The sequence below is a fragment of the Schistocerca nitens genome, chromosome 4 (assembly GCF_023898315.1).
Source record: "Schistocerca nitens isolate TAMUIC-IGC-003100 chromosome 4, iqSchNite1.1, whole genome shotgun sequence".
In the NCBI taxonomy this organism is placed as follows: Eukaryota; Metazoa; Arthropoda; class Insecta; order Orthoptera; family Acrididae; genus Schistocerca; species Schistocerca nitens.
The window spans coordinates 439,514,916-439,536,108 of record NC_064617.1 but is presented as its reverse complement, the minus strand read 5'-3'; the positions used below and the strand labels follow the sequence as shown (position 1 = coordinate 439,536,108).

General features: G+C 43.1%; 1 protein-coding gene across 1 annotated transcript in view; it reads right to left on the bottom strand.

The window, feature by feature from the left end:
* The window catches only part of LOC126252362 (uncharacterized), a 168,582-nt gene extending 150,902 nt beyond the window's left edge, over positions 1-17,680 (bottom strand). The window contains exons 1-2 of the mRNA XM_049953254.1: positions 17,627-17,680; positions 17,326-17,497 (exon numbers count right to left, since the gene is read on the bottom strand). Of these exons, the coding sequence (XP_049809211.1) occupies positions 17,326-17,497; positions 17,627-17,680 (226 nt within the window). The remainder of the gene's footprint in view (positions 1-17,325; positions 17,498-17,626) is intronic.
* Positions 17,681-21,193: the final 3,513 nt, after the last annotated feature.

The following is a 21,193-nucleotide window of genomic DNA, read 5'->3' as shown; positions in this document are numbered from 1 at the left end:
GTCATCAAAGAATCGTATCATTAATACCTTGTCACGCTGAATTTGAATTCTACTCTTAAACCTTTCCTTTATTTCCGTCATTTCTTCTTCGATGTACATACTGAACAGTAGGGGCGAAAGGCTACATCCCTGTCTTACACCCTTTTTAATCTGATCACTTCGTATTTGGTGTTCCACTCTTATCAATAACTCTTAGTTTTATATATTGCATATCGCCTGTTTCCCCTATAGCTTTACCCTATTTTTCTCAAGATTTCGAAAGTCTTTAAGCATTTTACATAGTCGAACGCTGTTACCAGGTCGACAAATCCTATGAACGTGTATTTTTTTACTTAATCTTGCTTCCATTATCATCCGCATCGCCAGCATTGCGTCTCTGGTGTCTTTTTCTTTTCTAAAGGAAAACTGATGGACATCTAATATACCCTGAATTCTGTTTCCCATTCTTCCGTTAAGTTGTCCCATATCAAAAACTAGGATGCATGAGGTGTCCAGCGGGTCGTACAATAATGCTCCTCGGTTTTTGCAATCTTCGGAATTGTGTGCATGACATTTTTCCGAACGTCGAATGGTCTATCACTAAAAGCATAAATTCTACACACCAATGTGAATAGTCGATTTTTTTGCCACTTCCCCCAATGATTTTAGAAACATTGATGAAATATTATCTATGCTTTCTGCTATATTTGAGTTTAAGTTGTCCAGAGCTTTTTAAAATCCTGATTCTAATACTAGATCCCTTGTCTCATCTGTATCGACTCGCGTTTCTTCTTCTATCATGTCATGAGACAAGTCCTCCCCCTCATAGAGGTCTTCAATGTATTTTTTCCACCTATCCGCTCTCTCCGCCACATTTAACGGTGGCAAACCCATTGTATTCTTAATGATCCGCCTTTACTTTTAGTTTCAGCGAAGATTGTTTTGACTTTCTTATATGCTGAGTCAATCATTTAGTTTGCGATTTGTTCACATTTTTCATGCAGCCATTTCGCCTTAGATTCCCTGCACTTCATATCTATTTCATTCCTTAGGGACTCGTATGTTTGTATTCCTGAATTTCTCTGAACATTTTTGTACTTCCTACTTTCATCGATGAGCTGAATTATTTCATCTGTTACCAATGGTTTCTTCGCAGTTACTCTTTTTTGTACGGACGGTTGTCTTTCCAACTTTTGTGATTGCTCTTTTTAGAGATGCCCATTCCTCTTCAACTGAACTGCCTACTGAGCTACTCATTATTGAAGTATCTATAGACACAGAGAACTTCAAGTGTACCTCTTCATTGCTTAGTACTACCGTATCCCACTTCTTTGCTTAAATTTCAGCCTACTCTTTATCACATCTAATTGCGATCTGGGTACGCCTTACAATCTAATATCTGATTTAAGAATCTCTCACCATTACGTAATCTAACTGAAGTGTTCCCTCCTCTTGTGTTTCTTGTACAGAGTTCTTGCTATACTAGCTGAAATTTATTGTAGAACTCAATTAATCTTTCTCCTCTCACTCCTAGAACCAAGAGCATGTTCTCCCGTAAGCCTTTGTTCTACTCCTTCCCCTACAACTGCATTCCAGTCCCCCATGACCATTCGATTTTCATCTCCCTTTCCGTACTGAATTATCGGTTCAATATCCTCATATAATTTCCTACCTCTTCATCTTCCGTTGCAGCCGGCTGGAGTGGCCGTGCGGTTCTAGGCACTACAGTCCGGAGCCGAGCGACCGCTACGGTCGCAGGTTCGAATCCTGCCTCGGGCATGGATGTATGTGATGTCGTGAGGTTAGTTAGGTTTAATTAGTTCTAAGTTCTAGGCGACTGATGACCTCAGAAGTTAAGTCGCATAGTGCTCAGAGCCATTTGCACCATTTGAACCATCCGTTGCAAGGTCGGTACCAGTACATGAACTACAGTGGTCGCTGTTGGTTTGCTGTCGATTCAGATGCGGCTCTCACTGCGGCTCACAGCGCGTGAATTTGTAAGCTTGGTGCTATTTTGTACTGCTATGGCGAAGACCGCTGGTGTGTTCACGGTCCATCTTGCATTTTATACGAGGGTGAATCAGAAAGTCTTTACCTGTACTTTTTACTAGCCAAAGTAAGGCACACACAGGTAATGACAAATATACGTCCTATTCTAAGTACCTTACACTACTTTTCCACATAGCCCCCACACCCGAGCACAGATCTGTTCCATCGGAGCACTAAATTTGTGATGTCTTGCGGTAGAATTCGTCCAGCTCATTATGGAACCACCGTCGAGTTGCTGTCTTGGCTTCATCGTTACTTGTGGATCACTGTCCCGCCAGGAACTTCAGCCATCCGAAAACGTGGAAATCACTGGCGGTGAAGCCTATACTATAAGATGGGTGGTCCAGAACCTCCCAGTCAAATGCACGGAGCTTGTCGGCAGTTCTGATTTCCACATGGGGTCTCACAATGTCGTGGAGCAGAATCAGATTGTCCACGTGGAGAATCCCTCGGCTCCTTCGACTGATAGCAGCCCTCAGAAGTGTGGAACAATAACTACCGGCATTGGTGGTTACACCTTGTGGTATGAGATCCAGCAGGAGCGATCCACAGCTACCCCATAAGGCCATTAACATCACTTTCCCAACAGATGTTGCTGAAAAGATTTTTTATTTTTTTTAATTTTTTATTTTATTTTATTTTATGTTATTTTATTTTATTTCATTTTATTTATTTATTTATTTTTTTTGTCACGGGCGAACCCGGATGTTTCCACACAGTGCTCTGCTGCTCGGATTCCTGTGTGAAATGCAGTATCCACGCTTCATCGCCAGCATCGCCAGTAACAATACGGCCCAAAAAACGTTCACCCTCCTTCGAGTACCATTCCAGACGATTCATTGAAGACATCATTCTTCTAAGCTTCTAAGTGGTAAGTTCTTAAGAGACAAAACTGCTGAGGTGATCGGTCCATAGGCTTACACACTACTTGCTCTAACTTAAACTAATTTACGCTAAGGACAACACACACACCCATGCCCGAAGGAGGACTCGAACCTCCGACAGGGGGATCGCCAGACCGCGCGGCTACCCTGCGCGGCAAGACATCATTCGCTTGCATTTCATCATGGCATCCAACTGCTTAGGCATGCACAGATATGAAACCTTCCGGTACCGTAAGGACCAGTGAACAATGTCATAAACACTCCAGTATGATACCCCAAGCTCCCGGGTAATGGCCGTATGAGCACACGCCGATCTGCTTTCATCATTGTATCCACGCGAAGAACGCGGCTTCTCCGACCGGTCATTGTCATACAAGCAAGCCTTCACGGCTTTGTCGAACTCTTGATACCACCACCTCAAAGGTCTCAAAGTAAGACAGTTTTCCCCATTTGTGGGCTCCACTTCCCTGTAGATCTTTATGGGCTTTCGTCTCTTGCTCAGCAGAAAACTATCACACTTCGTTGTTCTAAGGCGCGTGGACGTGTGAAGCACTTTAACAAGTGACAGCATGGCCTTACGGCAGAGCTACCGGCAGATAAGGCCGGCACGAATCAAGAATGCTCCAACGCTGGGAATGAATATGTTGACTTCGTATTTACAGCCGTAATTTGGCTAAAAGAAATGGGGCAAAGACTTTGTGACATGGCCTCTTATGTGTTTATGACAGATGAATTACATGTACAGTTACTGTTACACCGATTTTCCGTTTCAGGTGGCTTTATGACGGATGGGTTACATATCCAGCTATTTTAACGCAATCTGATGACGCCCCAAAAGGGTGAAACGAGTAATTGCTATTAAATAATTACTCAACTGAGACTGTTTTTATACTGGAGTCAATGCGAATGAATTCAGGACTATGACGTAAGAAGTTAGAGTGAGCACTTGGATAGCTGCAGTTCAGCTAAGTAATTTGCTTACGCGATAATTTTCTTTTCGTGGTAGGTTATTGCATACTGGTCTATGGCTGAAAATGGTAGCTATGAATTGGTATCAGTCGGTAGTTTTTCTTGATTTATGTCGATGATCTGCCACTAAGCGTGACGGATGACTGAAAAAAAAAATTGCCGGTGACGCAAGCGTTATTGTGAAAGACGTAGTACGGACAACAAGAAATCTACACTACTGGCCATTAAAATTGCAACACCACGAAGATGACGTGCTACAGACACCATATTTAACCGACAGGAAGAAGATGCTGTGATATGTAAATGATTAGCTTCTCAGAGCATTCACAGAGGGTTGGCGCCGGTGTTGACATGAGGAAAGTTTCCAACCGATTTCTCATACACAAACAGCAGACGACCGGCGTTGCCTTGTGAAACGTTGTTGTGATGCCTCGTGTAAGGACGAGAAATGCGTACCATCACGTTTCCGACTTTGATAAAGGTCGGATTGTAGCCTATCGCGATTGCAGTTTATGGTATCGTGACATTGCTGCCCGCGTTGGTCGAGATCCAATGAATGTTAGGAGAATATGGAATCGGTGGGTTCAGGAGGGTAATACGGAACGCCGTGCTGCATCCCAACGGCCTCGAATCACTAGAAGTTGAGATGACAGGCATCTTATACGCATGGCTGGAACGGATCGTGCAGCCACGTCTCAATCCCTGAGTCAACATATGGGGACGTTTGCAAGACAACAACCATCAGCACGAACAGTCCGACGACATTTGCAGCAGCATGGACTATCAGCTCGGTGACCATGGCTGCGGTTACGCTTGACGCTGCATCACAGACAGGAGCTCCTGCGATGATGTACTCAACGTCATTTTTTCGGATGAATCCAGGTTCTGCTTACAGCATCATGATGGTCACATCCGTGTTTGGCGACATCGCGGTGAACGCACATTGGAAGCGTGTATTTGTCATCGCTATAGACGCGTATCACCCGGAGTAATGGTATGGGGTGCCATTGGTTATACATCTCGGTCACCTCTTGTTCGCATTGACGGCACTTTGAACAGTGGACGTAACATTTCAGATGTGTTACGACCCGTGGCTCTACCCTTCAGTCGATCCCTGCGAAACCCTACATTTCAGCAGGATAATGCTCGACTGCATGTTGCAGGTCCTGTACGGGCCTTTCTGGATACAGAAAATGTTCGACTGCTGCCCTGGCCAGCACATTCTTCAGATCTTTCACCAACTGAAAACATCTGGTCAATGGTGGCCGAGCAACTGGCTCGTCACAATACGCGAGTCACTACTCTCGATGAACTGTGATATCGTGTTGAAGCTGCATGTGCAGCTGTACCTGTACGCGCCATCCAAGTTCTGTTTGATTCAATGCCCAGGCGTATCAAGGCCGTTATTAGGGCCAGAGGTGGTTGTTCTGGGTACTGATTTCTCAGGATCTATGCACCCAAATTGCGTGAAAATGTAATCACATGTCAATTCTAGTATAATATATTTGTCCAATGAATACCCGTTTATCATCTGCATTTCTTCTTGGTGCAGCAATTTTAATGGCCAGTAGTGTAGCTGAAACTCAATACTTGCAGTTTTTGGCACAGAATTCTTGAAGGAGGGTGTGCTGAATAGTAATTTCTCCTCCTTTACATGTGAAAGTTGTAAATTTTTTAAAATAAAACGAACGTCGACAATATTTTGCACCCTTATCCCTCATGTCTACATCTTTGCAGTCCCCTACCGTTAGAGGGCTCCGAAGTATGTCTGTGCGTGAGATATAGTATACTGTACTCGAATTTAGAATTCGAAGAGTCGTCTACGTATGACACGCCTTCTGCTTCAGCATGACTGCCAGAAAAAACACGAGCGCTGCGACATCTGCAACAAGCCGTGGCTTTAGATTCAGTGTCATGATCTTCCCCCGTACAGTCCCGACTTGACCCTGTCCGATTTTCATCTATTCCCTAACTTAAAGAACACCTTCAAAGACTTCACTTTGATACTGATGAAGCAGTGCATGCAGAGGTGACGTTGTGGCTCTGTCAAGAAAGTCGAATATTGTACATTGACGGTACCAACAAACTGGTCTCTTGTTGGGATAAATGTGTTTGTTGCCATTGTGACAATGTTGAGAAACAAATATGCAGACTTGAAGCATAAAGATATAGATCTACTTACATCCTCCGAAATTTATGGTACGGTGCATAGTGGAGGGTACAACGTACCACTGCTAGTCTTTGCATTTCCTGCTCCACTCGCAGATAGAGTGAAGGAAAGAGACTGTTTAAAAGATTCGAACGAGCCCTAATTTCTCACATCTTATATCTTTGTGGTCCATACTCAATGTGTACTTTGGCGTCAGTAGAATCGTTCTGCAGTCGTCCTCAAATGCCGGTTATCCCAATTTTCGCAATAGTGCCTTCCAAAAAGAATGTCGGCTCTCCTACATTGGATTCCCATTTGAGTTCTCGAAGCATCTCCATAATACTTGAAAGCTGCTGAAACCTACCGGTAACAAATCTAGAAACCCGTCTCTGAATCGCTTCATTGTTTTCCTTGAGTGCGATCTGGTGGGGATCCCGAACACTCGAGCAGTTCTGAAGAATGTCGCACTATCGTTCTATACGCCGTATCCTTTTCCAAAAGTTCCTCAGTGAAACGAAATCGAACATTCGCCTTGCTACTACCAACTGTTGTGCTCATTCCATTTCATATCGCTTGGCAACGTTACGCGTACATATTTAATCGGTGTGACTGGATCTCGCAAAACAGTACTAATGCTGTATTAGAACCCTACAGGATTGTTTTTCGTCCTCACCTACATTACGTTTTTTTTCCATTTAGAGCAAGCTGCCATTCATTACAACAACTAGAAATTCTGTCCAAGTCATCTTCCATACTGCTACAGTCACTAACAACGACACCTTCCCGTATCACCTCAACGTCATGAGAAAACTGCTGCTCGCACATCTCTTTGTGTCACAGTTCTATGTTAAAATCTATCGCTGCGTTAGCACGAGTAAGTGTTACTAACTGTGTGCTTAACACCTTTTGTTATGTGGAGTGGATATCTGGAAGTTGTTGGTTTTTTCCTTCGTGTATAGAGTGTGGGTTGCAGCAACTACGAGGTCACAGTGCATCTTGCTGCAGTTGGGATGCAGTAGTCGCCTGCAGAGGTGAGCGTCTTGAGGATGGCCCTCTTTAATGCAAAGCTCGGCATCACCTGCGGTCAATATTCGATTTCTGGGCTCCTGTGCCAGACGGTGTGCGTCATCAATCCACGTCACAGACCGGAACACGACGCCCTCATTGCCGGCTGGCCTCCATGTTTACTCTGCCATAGCGCGGCCTGGTCATCCTCACGGCGTCGGCTGCCTTGTCCCACTACAACACGAGCGCACGAATTAATGTGTTTTCTAATTATACAGCAATGAATTGCCAAAATTCTAGCAGAAGTACCCTTACAATCCCTATTTAACGCCCTTCCGGCTTTTCGTGTTTTCTCCTTCCCTGTTTTCTGCAGCAGAATGACAACATGTACACAAATTTCTGTATTTTTGGAAACCAATTAACAGTAGGCGCGTCGTATTAAATGTCTTACTCGACGAATTTTGCTTCAAAAATCTGTATGAACACTTGTACCCATACGCATAAAGCGAAAATAATTGTTAAGTACTGTGCCGAGGATACACTGTACTCCACCATAGGCCGACCGGTTTGGCCGAACGGTTCTAGGCGCTACAGTCTAGAACCGCGCGACTGCTACGGTCGCAGGTTAGAATCCTGCCTCGGGCATGGATGTGTGTGATGTCCTTAGGTTAGTTATGTTTAAGTAGTTCTAAGTTCTAGGGGACTGATGACCTCAGCAGTTAAGTCCCATAGTGCTCAGAGCCATTTGAACCATTTACTCCACCATACACTAATGTTGCTTCTTACTGCACCCAAGATTGGAGCATGTGAAAAATAGCTGGTTCTTTATCTCGCTGTCGCCTGCGAACTTTCAGATTGTATCCTGATGAACCTTTCGTTTATGCGACAAATTTCTGTTGATCATGTAAAAAAAATTAAAATGATGAGGATGATAATTGAAACATGCGTAGTGACCGAACATTAGCAAGGGTGAAGCCAATGAAGTGATGTATCCTGCTAACAGTAGAGACTGTAGTTAATGATACACAAGCGACTCCTCCTCAATGTAGCAATCTTGGAAAGGGGTGCCAGTCACTAATATGCAACGAACATCTTATCCGTACTGAATCGGAAACTAATAGAACATGCGAAGGCGCGCCGAAAAGTAATGCCGAATTTTTTATGTGAAAACCCTTAAAGATTTTTGAATAATAATTTTTTTTAACATTCTACAACTTTATTTTTCACGTCTACGTATTTACTCGTATTTCTTAACATAGTCACCCTGGTGACGAACAAATTTCTCCAAAGAAAGATCAGATTGTTGATACCGCCACTGTAGAATGTTTGACTTTCTTGACGGAGCTACAATCGTATTTCTACTTGCACCACTTCATCATTATCAAAGGGAAGTACTCGAAAGTGTTCTTTAACTTTTGGAAAGAGTTGAAAATCGGACGCAGCCAACTCGTGACTGTAAGGGGGATGATCGATGACAGTGAACCCAAGGCGTCGGCTTGTTGGAGACGCCGTAGCTCTCGTATGTGGTCTAGTATTGTCATGATGGAAAGGAAAAAGAAATTGTATGTATTACGGTATATTGATAATTTTTACGTATGGACCGTCTGACAGCAACTGAATAAAACACAATTTTAGTGCCATACGCGTTTCGCCTTTATTTTCTGCAAGGCATGATCAGTGGCCCGGAATATGTACATATGATAGCTATTTTATTTACATTTTTGTCACTGTGCCTATAGGTTATAAACAGTTCTGGTGGTTGCTATTTCCTATTAAGTAGTAATGTTTTGAACTGTACTTACAGGTTGCGTGGACAATTTCTTACGTATTACGATCCTGTTACATTTTTGGTGTTGTTCTTCTTCTTATGAACGCCAATTTGCGGTTTTTTCCACATTCCATAGCACTATGCACTGAACGCTTGTTTTAATGCAATGTTTTGGTTTCTGTTGCCGACTGTCAAATGTTTTTGCCAATGTGTGTGCGTTTGTGTATGTGTTTGTGTGTTTGTGAATGTGTGTGTGTGTGTGTGTGTGTGTGTGTGTGTGTGTGATATTAATTTTATTTTTATTTTTTATTTATTTATTTATTTTGGTGCTGTGTGTGTGTGTGTGTGTGTGTGTGTGTGTGTGTGTGTGTATGTGTTTTGGTGTGATATATATTTTTTATGCTGTGTGTGTGTGTGTGTGTCTGAATTTTTGTGTGGTATAATTTTTCTTTTTTTTTTGTATGTGTGTGTGTGTGTGTGTGTGTGTGTGTGTGTGTGTCCAGATGGTGTGGGGAAGAGTTTTCTTGTTTTATGTTATCATTTCCTTTATTAAGTGTAGTAGGGAGCCTGTGCTGATGTGTGTTTGTTCATTTATCACATGTTTGTATTCTGCTATGGCTTTCTGGATGTGGAAGTTTTCTTGTGTTTGTATAAGATGTTTGTCATGGTTGCTTATTCTCATTATTTTCATTTCTTGTTCCATGTTTGTAGGATGATGGTTGTAGTATTTTAAATGTTCTGCAAATGTGGAATGGTTTGTTTCATACTTCCAACTTCTGATATGTTCTTTGTATCTTGTTTCAAAATTCCTGCATGTCATGCCTATGTATACTGCATCACAACTTTGACATTCAAGTTTATATATTCCTGATTGTTGGAATTTGTCCCTCTTGGTAGCTGGCTGCCTTAGGTGTGATTGAAGGGTTTGCCCAGGCTTATATGCTATTTTGAAGCCCTGTCTCTTTAGGATGTTTGCAACTCTGTGTGTTAGTTTATGTGTGTAGGTCATGGTGTACCATCTGGTTCTTTTCTGTGTGGTGTTGTCATTGTGTGTGTTTGTTGAGTGTGTATGTAAGTTTTCAGCTTGTGAGTTCTTTTGTATTCTGGAAATGTTTTTTTTTTTTTTTTTTGATTGAGCCTGTGTACCACATGTGTGTCATACCCGTTGTTCCTAGCTATTTGTATGATTGTACTCATTTCTTGTTCATAGTTTTTGCTGAGTGGGGTTCTGTTTAATCTATGTAACATGTGTCTTAGTGCTGCAAGTTTCTGGCTGTGGGGGTGGTTGGATGTGGAATGTATTATTGTGTCTGTGGCTGTGGGTTTTCTAAAGATGTTAAATGTATGTTTGCCATTTTAATTTTTAATTGTAATGTCAAGAAAATTTATTTTATGTTCTTTTTCTTTTTCAAGTGTGAATTTTATGTTCTGATGAGCTTTGTTTATTTCTGAATGGAGTTCATCTATTTTCTCACTTGGCTCATCTACCAGACAAATAATGTCATCCACGTATCTGTACCAATATATGATTTTGAAACTTTCATTTGTGGTTATCTTTTCTAATATCTGATTTTCTAGGTGACTGATGAAAATGTTTGCTAGTGTTCCTGATATTGGGGACTCTATAAGATGATACAGCATATAAAATTCAACAAAACATGCAAAATGAACGATTTAATTCCAAGTTACATTAATGTAAAGGTTAAAAACAGTTCTACAGTGGCACAAATGTCGAAATCATTTGCAGAACGATATTGGTTACTACATGAAATTAAGATGCTCTATTCCAATAAACAGCTCCTAAACATTATGATCTATGAGACTCATCTAGAATTGGCAAAAAAACGTAGGAAACGCCTGTCTTAATTTAGTTTCAGTCTTGCTTCTATTATCCACCGCAACGTCAGGACTGCATCTCTTGTGCCTATCGAAGCGACAGACATTTAACAACTCCTTGAATTTCTTTTCCATTCCTCTGTATAGTACTCTTGACAGCAGCTCGGATGTATGAGCTATTAAGCTGACTGTGCGATAGTTCTCGCATATATTTGCCGTTGCTATCTTCCGAACTGTGTTGATGATAGCCGGGCGGTGTGGGCGTGCGATTCTAGGCGCTTCAGTCTGGAACCGCGTGACCGCTACGGTCGCAGGTTCGAATCCTGCCTCGGGCATGACTGTGTGTGATGTCCTTAGGTTCGTTAGGCTTAAGTAGTTCTAAGTTCTAGGGGAATGATGACCACAGATATTAAGTCCCATAGTTCTCAGAGCCATTTGAACCATTTTTTTTGTGTTGATGATATTTTTCCGAAAGTCTGAGTGTACCTCACCATCTACACATCAACTTGAATAGTCGTTTGTTTGCCACTCCATCTAATGATTTCAGAAATTAAGAAGCAGTGTTATCTATCCCTTCTGCCTTAATTGACCGCAAGTCGTCCAAGGCCCTAATAAACTCTAATAATGGGTTCCATACGTCTTCCATATCGACTCCTGTTTCTACCTCAGTCATGTCATCTGACAAATCCTTTTCACCGTAGAGGTCTCCAATCAACTCTTTCTACCTCTCCGACCGCTTGTCTGCGTTTAACTGGGGATTTCTCATTCAGTTTTTAATGTTGATGGCTTAGCTTTTAATTTCTCTGATGGTTGTTTTGATTCTTCTATATTCTGAATTATTCCTTTCGAAGAGCATTGCTTTTCGATTTCTTTCTGAGACCACATCGGTTTAGCTTCTCCGAAATTTCTGTTTATTTCAGTCCTGCGTCATTTACATTCAGCTATTCCTTTCTTACTTTCAACAGTTTTTCCTTTCTTCTTTCGTTGATCAGTTGCAGTATTTCTTCTGTTGTCCAAGGTTTCTTCGCACTTATCTACCTCATAACAATGTTTGTCTGTCCACTCTGTGGTCCACTTGTCTTCAAATGAACTGCTTATTGAAGCATTCCAATCAGAGTAGCCACATCTTCAGCCACCTTCAAAGGGGTCTCATCATTCGTCAGTACTTTAGTGTCCCACTTTCTTCCCACTTATTCGTCCGGGCGATTCCTCCAAACTTCAGTCTTCTCTTCGTCGTTACTAAATTGTGAGCTGAGTTCATATCTGTTTCTGGGAATGCCTAACAGTCCAGTAGCTGACTTCAAAACCTCTATCTCGCCATGATGTTAAAGCAGCTGGAGTAACTCCTTCCTCTTCTATAGCGTTGCAATCATCCATATTACCTGAATTTCATCTCCCTTTACACACTAAAATACGCGTTCAGTATTCTCATATATTTTCTGTATCTTAATCCTCTGCTTCTTACAACGGCTAATATAAGACAAGAATAGTTTCAACAAGAAAGAAGAAAGTTTCAAGGTAAACGGATCCTGAATTCCTGCGCGGCAGCGAACGAGCGTTGAAGGCAGCAAGAGGAGAACAGGATCGGAAATGGACGCGAAAAATCCCTTGGATGTTGACGCACCATGTACGAGAACCTGCAACCGCGAGCTCGGCTCCAGCTTACGATCAACAATGGAGGTTGAAGGTTTGACAATGCCAGCCACTCGTGCTGGCGAAACTTCAGGAAAATCATCGGGTAAACGTCTGCCGAATAACCCTAGACAGAATGTTTGAAACAATTTTCTTAAATACGTGTGACGTGATTACCATCAATGTCATTTTAATTGGATCAACTGCGGGTTCTTTGTGAAACCTTGTAAATTAATTAAACAAACACTGTTTTTGCCTTGTTTCACAAATTTTGTTACTAATGTTACTGCAATGGGCTCACCTTTATCCCCCTTGCTAGCAGAAATGTACATGGACAAGTGGGAGACTGATTTTCTTAAGGGAGAACCACTGGCAAAATACGTTGTGTATCGGTACAGATATGTAGATGATATTCTTTGTATGTGGAAAGGCTCCAATAGAGAACTCCACAAATTTGTGGAAAATATGAACCAGTGGCACACTAACTAAAGGTCAGCAGAGAGTTGGGGAGGGGGGGGCAGCTTAAAGATGGAAGGCAGTAACCATAAATTTAAAATTTATCCAAAAGACTTCTTCACTTACACATTCATCACGGCTTCCTCCCACATCCTACAGCCTGTAAACATGCAGAATTCCACCAAATGACCAACCGTCTCCTTTCTAACCCTATGTCCCAAGAAGACTTTGACCAGGAATACAATAAAAACAATTGCCAAAGTAATGAATTTATCGCCGACATCATTGATAAAATTCTAGGTAATAAGATGAAGAAGCAAGCCAGGTCCCTAGAGTCCCCAAAGAGAAACAGAGACAAACTGGAAAAGAAATGGTGCAGATTACCTTTTTCAGGGAAAACATGGAGGAGGATAAGTAAAATTTTGAAGGCAAATGGTTTCTTTGTGTTTTTCTATGTTTCTCAAAAATGGCTCTGAGCACTATGGGACTTAACATCTATGGTCATCAGTCCCCTAGAACTTAGAACTACTTAAACCTAACTAACCTAAGGACAGCACACAACACCCAGCCATCACGAGGCAGAGAAAATCCCTGACCCCGCCGGGAATCGAACCCGGGAACCCGGGCGTGGGAAGCGAGAACGCTACCGCACGACCACGAGATGCGGGCTTTCTATGTTTCTCAGACAATGTCCGCCCCCGGTAGCTGAATGGTCGTGATGCCAATTGAGGAGCGACTCGACCGAACAGTAGCAGCTCCGGTCAAAGAAAACCATCATAACGACTGGGAGAGCAGTGTGCTGACCACATGCCCCTCCTATCTGCATCCTCAGCTGAGGATGACACGGCGGTCGGATGGTCCCGATGGGCCACTTGTGGCCTGAAGACGGAGTGATTTTCAGATTCAATCATTTCTGAGCAACAATTCGAACTAGTAATTTGTTTTTGGAATACATGCAAGTATTTGCAGAAAAACCAGACGTCATTTGAGGTTGTGAAGTAATTCTTCACAAAACGTATTGTCACACGTCTTACTTCATACCATGGACAGATTAAGAAAAAAAAACAGGAAAAATGGTCAGCGCGACGGACCGTCAATCCTAAGGGCCCGGGTTCGATTCCCGGTTAGGTCGGAGATTTTCTCCGCACAGGGACTGGGTGTTGTGTTGTCCTAATCATCGCCATTTCATCCCCATCGACGCGCAAGTCGCCGAACTGGCGTCAAATCGAAAGACTTGCACCAGGCGAGCGGTCTACCTGACGGGAGGCCCCCGTCACACGCCATTATTATTATTATTTCTCAGACAATAGGTAGTGGCTTGTTCAATGCAAAAGACAAACAACCAGCCATCACAAAAAGCAGGGTTTATGAAATCACATGCCGTGAGCGTCAGTCTTGCTACATTGGACAGACGGGGAGGTCAATCTGCTACAGGCTTAAAGAAAGCCAGAGAAGCTGGAGACTGAAGAAGCCTGATTCAGAAGTCTGGAAAAGGGGGCCAAACTCAACCAATTAGACATTTTAGAAATTAGAAGGCATCCCCAGACCTATTATTAAATAAGCAAACCCAGTTCAATTACTCACCTCTTTTAGATGATATTACACCTCCAGAATAGAAATAAAACTTCGGGTTTCAGTCCATCGGCATGTAAAAAGTTCTTGGCCAATGAATATCGTTAGTTCCGTCAGGTTAGTGTAATTGCTGAATTGTGTAATTCGATTTGCAATTGTTAAAAAATGGTCACTGAAGTAATTTTACGTTAAGCCATGGATCGATACATTAAGAACTTGAGTCGGCTATCTTTGCCTTATCATCATGTTTATCTGCCTATTATCATCTATGGGAATCAGTAATGAACTTAAAAAAGGCATTATAACCCGAAACCTAGTTTTTGCAGTATCATTAATAATAGTATTTGTGAAAAAAGACAAAAAACCAGTGTTTGTTTAGTACCATCAATATTTTAACCAGTTTGAATAATGTGTTGTAAACTGTTTATAGTCCTTACAGATTAATTGTGTAAGTCATGTGAATATTCCCAGACAAAATCATATACACATCTGTTATGATTTGAATTTTTACAGAAAAATGTGGTGGGTGTATATTGCAGGAGCGCAAAATGCCAAATAAAAGCGATCATATCTCTGGAAGTCGCAAGTCATTTTATTTGCGGTTGTTACCTTCAGTGAGATTTGACGATGTTCAAGGAATCCGAATACCCCTTCGTGATTAAATACATTGCGCAACAAAATTAAAGGACCACTTTTTCGAAACGGCATAATTGTCTTCCATTCCGACGATTAACTTTTTCACAACTGTGCCTACAGTACATCATTCCATGTAATGGTGCAAAAGCGTGGCGAACTGCGACGTCACCCACGGGCTCGGCGACGCTTCAAACAGCAGCTGGTCGGAAAAAAAAAAAAAAAAAAACAGAGAGTTCATGTGATCTGTAAGGTGGGTTAGTGGTGTCACGTTGGCATAACATTTCACCAAAATTCTGGCCAACAACGTCGTGGACATGTCAAAGGATGGCAACGTCGTTACAGACTTCTTCAAAACATTTTGCTCCTTCTTCTGTTGCCTCTGCAGTGGACGTCAGAACTGTGCACACCCAGTGCTAAAATCGTGCAGTTTTCTTATTGATGGCCGAGACGAATATTTCAGACACACCGCTGCTAGGACTGGTGATGAATAGGTGTCAAGGTGTGGCACAAAGGGCGTCAATGAAATCTACCCTTACGTTGGGCTGTTGATTGCCAGACATTTATGTGTCGAAAACGACAGTTCGCAGCGCAGCGTCCAACAGAACGTTGTTCTTGACAATGTTCGACACTTCTACCAACCCCTGGGCGCCTAAGCCCTTTTCGACGGACATGATGGGGCTACAGCCCCACTGAACGTAGTCTGACTCCTTTGGAATGTTGTACTACTACACAGTGTGGAATCACTAGAGACGTTTCAAAACCATTCGAAGAAATGTGTACGAGGTCCGAAGCAGAAGAGCGTTTTTATGCTTTTTCATCCTTTTTTCGCTCCGTCGTGTGGCGTGATCACGGAGGGATGCAACATTTATATAGGTGGGGATGAAACTGCAAATGGTCCCCTGTAAGATTCCACAGTTCGGCAACACCCACGCATGTTTGTTGAGCACGTAATTGTTAGAAACTTCGACAAACATTCAGCTTAGCGGCTGCTCTAGCGCCTATGGTTTAGGGAACCCCTTCGACATCGTTTAGGTGTGGTTTGCCTACCTTGAGGCGCTAGAAGCAACCCTGTGGCTGAATATGTGTCGAAATTTCTGATAGCTACATTTGTAACGTGTTCACGAAAGGTGCTTGCGTGACACCGACGTGGCTGCCGAACTGGTGCTTGTTAGAGGGACTCTTCGCCGTTTTATTCCTGCTCATGTTAATGTTACATCCCTTAGTGATCACGAACACGGGGTCGCGACAAATGCAGGATGGAAAAGAATAAATGTGCTTCTCTCCATCCAATCATGTTCGAATTTTGTCGAATGGTTTATAATCGTCCCCAGATATTTCATCCTGTGTACCATAGCAAAAACAGCAGAAGCATAACATTCCAAAGGAGCCAGACTACATTCATTCAGTGGAGTTGTAGCCCCATCCTGTCCTCCGACTATTTGAACTGCCCATGACTTGAGAGCAGTGTTGAAGTTCGTCGAGAACATCGTTCTGTTGGCCATCGTAATGCGAACTGCCGTTTCCGACAGAGAAATGTGTGACAATCGACGCTCCAAGGGAAGGGGTGGTTTCATTGACGGCCTTTATGCCACACTATGAGGCCTTTTCAAATCGATTCTGAGCGGCATGTATCTTAAATGGCTTCCTCGATCACCCGTAAGAAAGCCACGTGATTTCAACTGGGTGTCGCGGTTGTGACCTCCATTGCAGGCAAGTTAATTGAAGGGGTGAAACGTGGGTAAGAGTGGATGTGAAGACCTTCCCATCTTGTGACACATCCACGGCGGCATTGGGTAGAATTGTTTCTGAAAGGTGGTGGCAATGCGACGTCATTGACCTACCTTACAGCCCACATGAACCTCTCATCCGTGGTCTTTTTTCGTCTTCTTCTTTTTCTTTTCTTCATGTGTCAACACCTTGCTGTTTGAACTCTTTGAAACGTGAGCCCGAGGGTGGCGTCGCAGGGCACCACGCCTTTGCTTTGTTGCAGAGGAAGGCTGTAGGCACCTTTGAGTCAAATCTCAAAGTTATGCGTCAGAGTAGCACACAATAACGAGCTTTTCGAAAACTAATCCTTTAATTTTGTTGCACAGCGTAAATAAGGCTTGCAGAACATCATAGAAGTCTTCATTTCTTAAATATTAATCGCATGTTCTGCAAAGTACCAACATTCAATAAGACTTGCAGAACATCATAGAAGTCTTCATTTCTTAAATATTAATCTCAAGTTCTGCAAAGTACCAACATTCAATTAAAGTTAATCTGCATTCTCCCCTTATGGTGTTTCAATGTGTAGAATCAATAATGTGAGTTTTCACTACGTTTCCTCGCGGCTGCCATAGGATTCTAATGTGGAGGTGGTCAGCGGGCAGCCTGCAGCGTGTACTGACCTCCGCTGACGGTAAGCGAGCTGCCGGAGCCGATCTTGACGTCTGAGTGTCTGCGCTGGAGCGCCTCCAGCACTGGAACGTCCAGCAGGCTGTCCGTGGACTCCTGCGTCATGACGGGCGGCGCCGCACGCGACTGCAGCTTTCGCCTGCAGATGCTGCAGCGCCACGTACTCTGCAACAAGAGACCGTCACAAGGCGTTATAAACGACACGGAGGAACTTTTTACACTAATGACTGCAACACTTAACAGAAAAACCGAGGTGTTGACACAGAAAATAGTTTCTCCTCACTGTGGTATAACTCCACTGAACTCGCTGCAAGCTTCATATCCATTGCCAACACTCGCTTGTTCCATGTCGGCTCCTTCAGACGAAAGCTGCTTTGTGAACTGTTACTAAAAATTCTGCGTAATTAGTTTTGATGTAAATTGAGAGACTCTCTTGCACCACTACACAAAATTGCTTGAAAATATCCGCCGGTTTCCATATCGTTTTTTTATGTTTATTTACTTTTCAGTTTTTTTCGTCTAGTTAAAATTTTCGTATTTTCTTTGACTTATCGAAATTACCAGTAAATCCCGAGTCTTTTAAGAACAGAACTCCCATTATAAAATAGCTTCGAACGTCCAGTTACTTGACAAACGAGTTAACGTGTTAAATACAACGGTATCTGACATTAAGCATGTAACCTAGAAAAAGTTTAGAAAAGTTTTCAAATTGCATCTCATAAGATGAAAGACAAATACCAGTGTCAGATGCATGAATTCATTGAGACAATTCAATGACGACCGGGAGTCTAACCCGGATTTCCTGCTGTACGCGAGCGGTCTACTCAATAACTCCGCGTATCCGAGCACGCTTCATGTCCAATTTAGATACCAAACTCGTCGCACACTACTTCCGTAGCGCCCCCCCCCCCCCCCACCATGTCTATTTCCTCAGAAAAATCATTAGATGAACGTCGGCCGAAGAACCCGAGACAGAAGCCAATAGGCAGTTTGTTATTTCCTCACTGTTCGCAGCATCTTGCATGATTCCCACAAGACGTTGGACCTAGGGTGCATCAACACTGAAGATACCATCAAATGCCGACAAGGCTTAGTTCTACTAGAATATGTGTGGTGTCTGTTCTTTCGGACACGTTCGGAAGAACACACACCACCCACATAATAGTCACTTTTAATTTTTGTTGTATGTCGCTAAGTGGCATCATTATCAAACTCTGGATGAGTTTTTCTGCGTAATCTGCATTCCATTATAATAAAAATCTTGATTTTCACGCATCTCAACGCTTATGATGTTATATCTCCTGAACCAAGTGTCGTGTAATGATATAATTTTGCAGATACATTCAGTGCTACGTGTGGACACTGTCTGTCAAATAGTGAATACAGTTAGCAGTAACGAGGAAATTAATTAAATTGTCATGCTTGATGCAGCGGTTCTATTGTATTACCAGTGATAAGGTAGTAAGCGATAAAGTTCTGTAGATTGTCAGAAGTCACTAAGTGCTCTCATTTGCAAATATCGGAGGAACATAGTCTGTGTATTTGCAAGGGGCTGAGTCACGCTGCCTTGAGACATATACACATTTTACAACTGTAATATTTGTCTTATTGTGTTGAACATTAATGAGTGCACTGTGTCAGTATATTACATTTTACAGTTTGTTGACTGTTTATATGAATTATTGACGGTTAAATTTTTGTTGCCCCTGCATGTCTTTAGACAGGCAACTGCAACTCGGTCTGGGAGCCGTGCCCTGGGATATTCGCTTAGTGATATACACTGCCGGAAATAAAACGTGCAACACTCTCGAGTATGAGGTCATTTTATTGACAAGTGAGGTGACAGGTAGTAATCAGACCATATAAAACACAGGTCGCGGTAAAGAGTGCCCAAACAATTACATCAGTACACAGCGTGTCCTCATCTGGCAGCAACGCAGGCTTGCATTCTCGCATACGAAAGATCATAAAGGTGCTGAATGGCTTCCTGCGATAGATTGTCTCCAGCATCTAGTTCCTCTTGTAGCAATCCGGCAGTAGTTCTTGCAAGACTTGGAGAAAGAGTAAATTCCCATTTGGTAACGTCCCGTACGTTTTCAATTGACGAGAAATCTGATGATGTTGCTGAACATCAGAAGAGCACGTGGCGTCGCAGAAGCCATATATGGACGTGCAGTGTCCTCTGAGCGACCACTTCTCCTTCCTTTTGAGGAACAGGTAACAGCACAGGAATAGCAACTTGTGCAATGTAGTCGACACTGGTTACTTTAATCTGTAGAAACTTCAGATGCGGCCGCGATTTGTAGCTAATCGTCTCCCACAGCATTAATCTGGAATTTGAGTTGGGTGTCGTGGAAGAGTGGGCTGCTAGACAGCTCGCCACGACTACGCCACACACATGTACTTCCATCAATAGCATACACACAGACCCACTCTCATTAGTGAAGACAACAGAGCTCCATTACACTCTCCAGACAACTCTTCCACGTCGTAAGAGTACCCATGCTTGGTGCTGTCGTGGTATCAGCGGTATCCTGGCCAGAGGCACATGTGGTCCTAATCATGCGGCAAGCAAACGATTCCCAATGGTCTCTGATGACACGGTGGGTCAACATGTGCCCATTTTTCATCCCTGGGTGATGTTCAGTCGGTGTCTGCCTCTCGTACAGTGCGTCGATTATGTGGTGCGTCTATTATGCGGACGCCTAGTATGGAAATGTTCTACAGACCACTTGAAAGCAGTGACACACTACTGATACACCGTACCCAACACGTGCAACAATCCGTTGATACGTCCTTCCAGCTTCCTGCAGACTCAGTCTCATTTCGATGCACTGAATTTTAATTTTCTGTATAACTGGCCATCAGTACAGCTTAAAATTACACGCTACTTAATTTGATTCATAAGATACATCGTAATTCTGACGCAGGGATTTTTGATGCCACGGGAATGACGTCATCTTCCATTATAATAGAAGCTGCAGACTCAGCTGATGGAGGGTGCCTCTCACACAAATTACTTGTGCAAGGGGTCTCCGTCTCATATGTCAAGATAATGCAGAGTTACCTACAAGGAGGAAGTTTCCACGTAAGGACTCGATGAAGGAATCTCTACTCGTCGTGTCACACCCGCAGGAGCTCCCCAAGTGTCTGTCCTCGGCCCGCTGTTGTACACGATCTACACGGCTGACCAACCTGCGACCGAGAGCGTACAACTCGCCTTCTATGCTGCCGGCATCGCTGTGTACATGCGTGGCGTGAATGCCGACGTGATATGCCGACGACTGCAGCAGGTAACCAACAAGCTAGCCGAGTGGCCTGGGAAATGACGACACTCAAATTACTCCTCGGAAACCCAAAGTACGAGTATCACAGTGATTCAGAAGGTGGCGGTCGAAGGCTCATAAGAAGGACATGGTGCGGGGCGGACCCATCCGAGCCAAGTGTCTTGACATCACATCGGAGAAGACTTACGTGAAGCCAACAGGCTCTCCAGGTCAGAGGGAAAGCATTCGGGAGACAGAGAGAACTTTACCCCCTGTTGAAACCCACGTCTTTTCTTCCTTGTGACCTAGGTCTTACCCAATGTAAAACTGTGGTGTTGCTAGTAAAGGAATATGATGCTGTTGTAAGAGGCAACACAATTGGATGGAACTCACAGATGATGCAGACAATACAAAACCGCGTCTTAAAATCACACAGAAACTACATGTTTGGTATACCACTAAAACGATTCGCGAAGTGGTTGCTATGCCGCTCGCCCGCGAGTACCTCAAGAATTCGCCGCGACAGTTCTACGAAAAAACTACCGAAGCCAACAACACAAAAACTCGCGTCCTGGACTACAAGGTCCATCTGCGC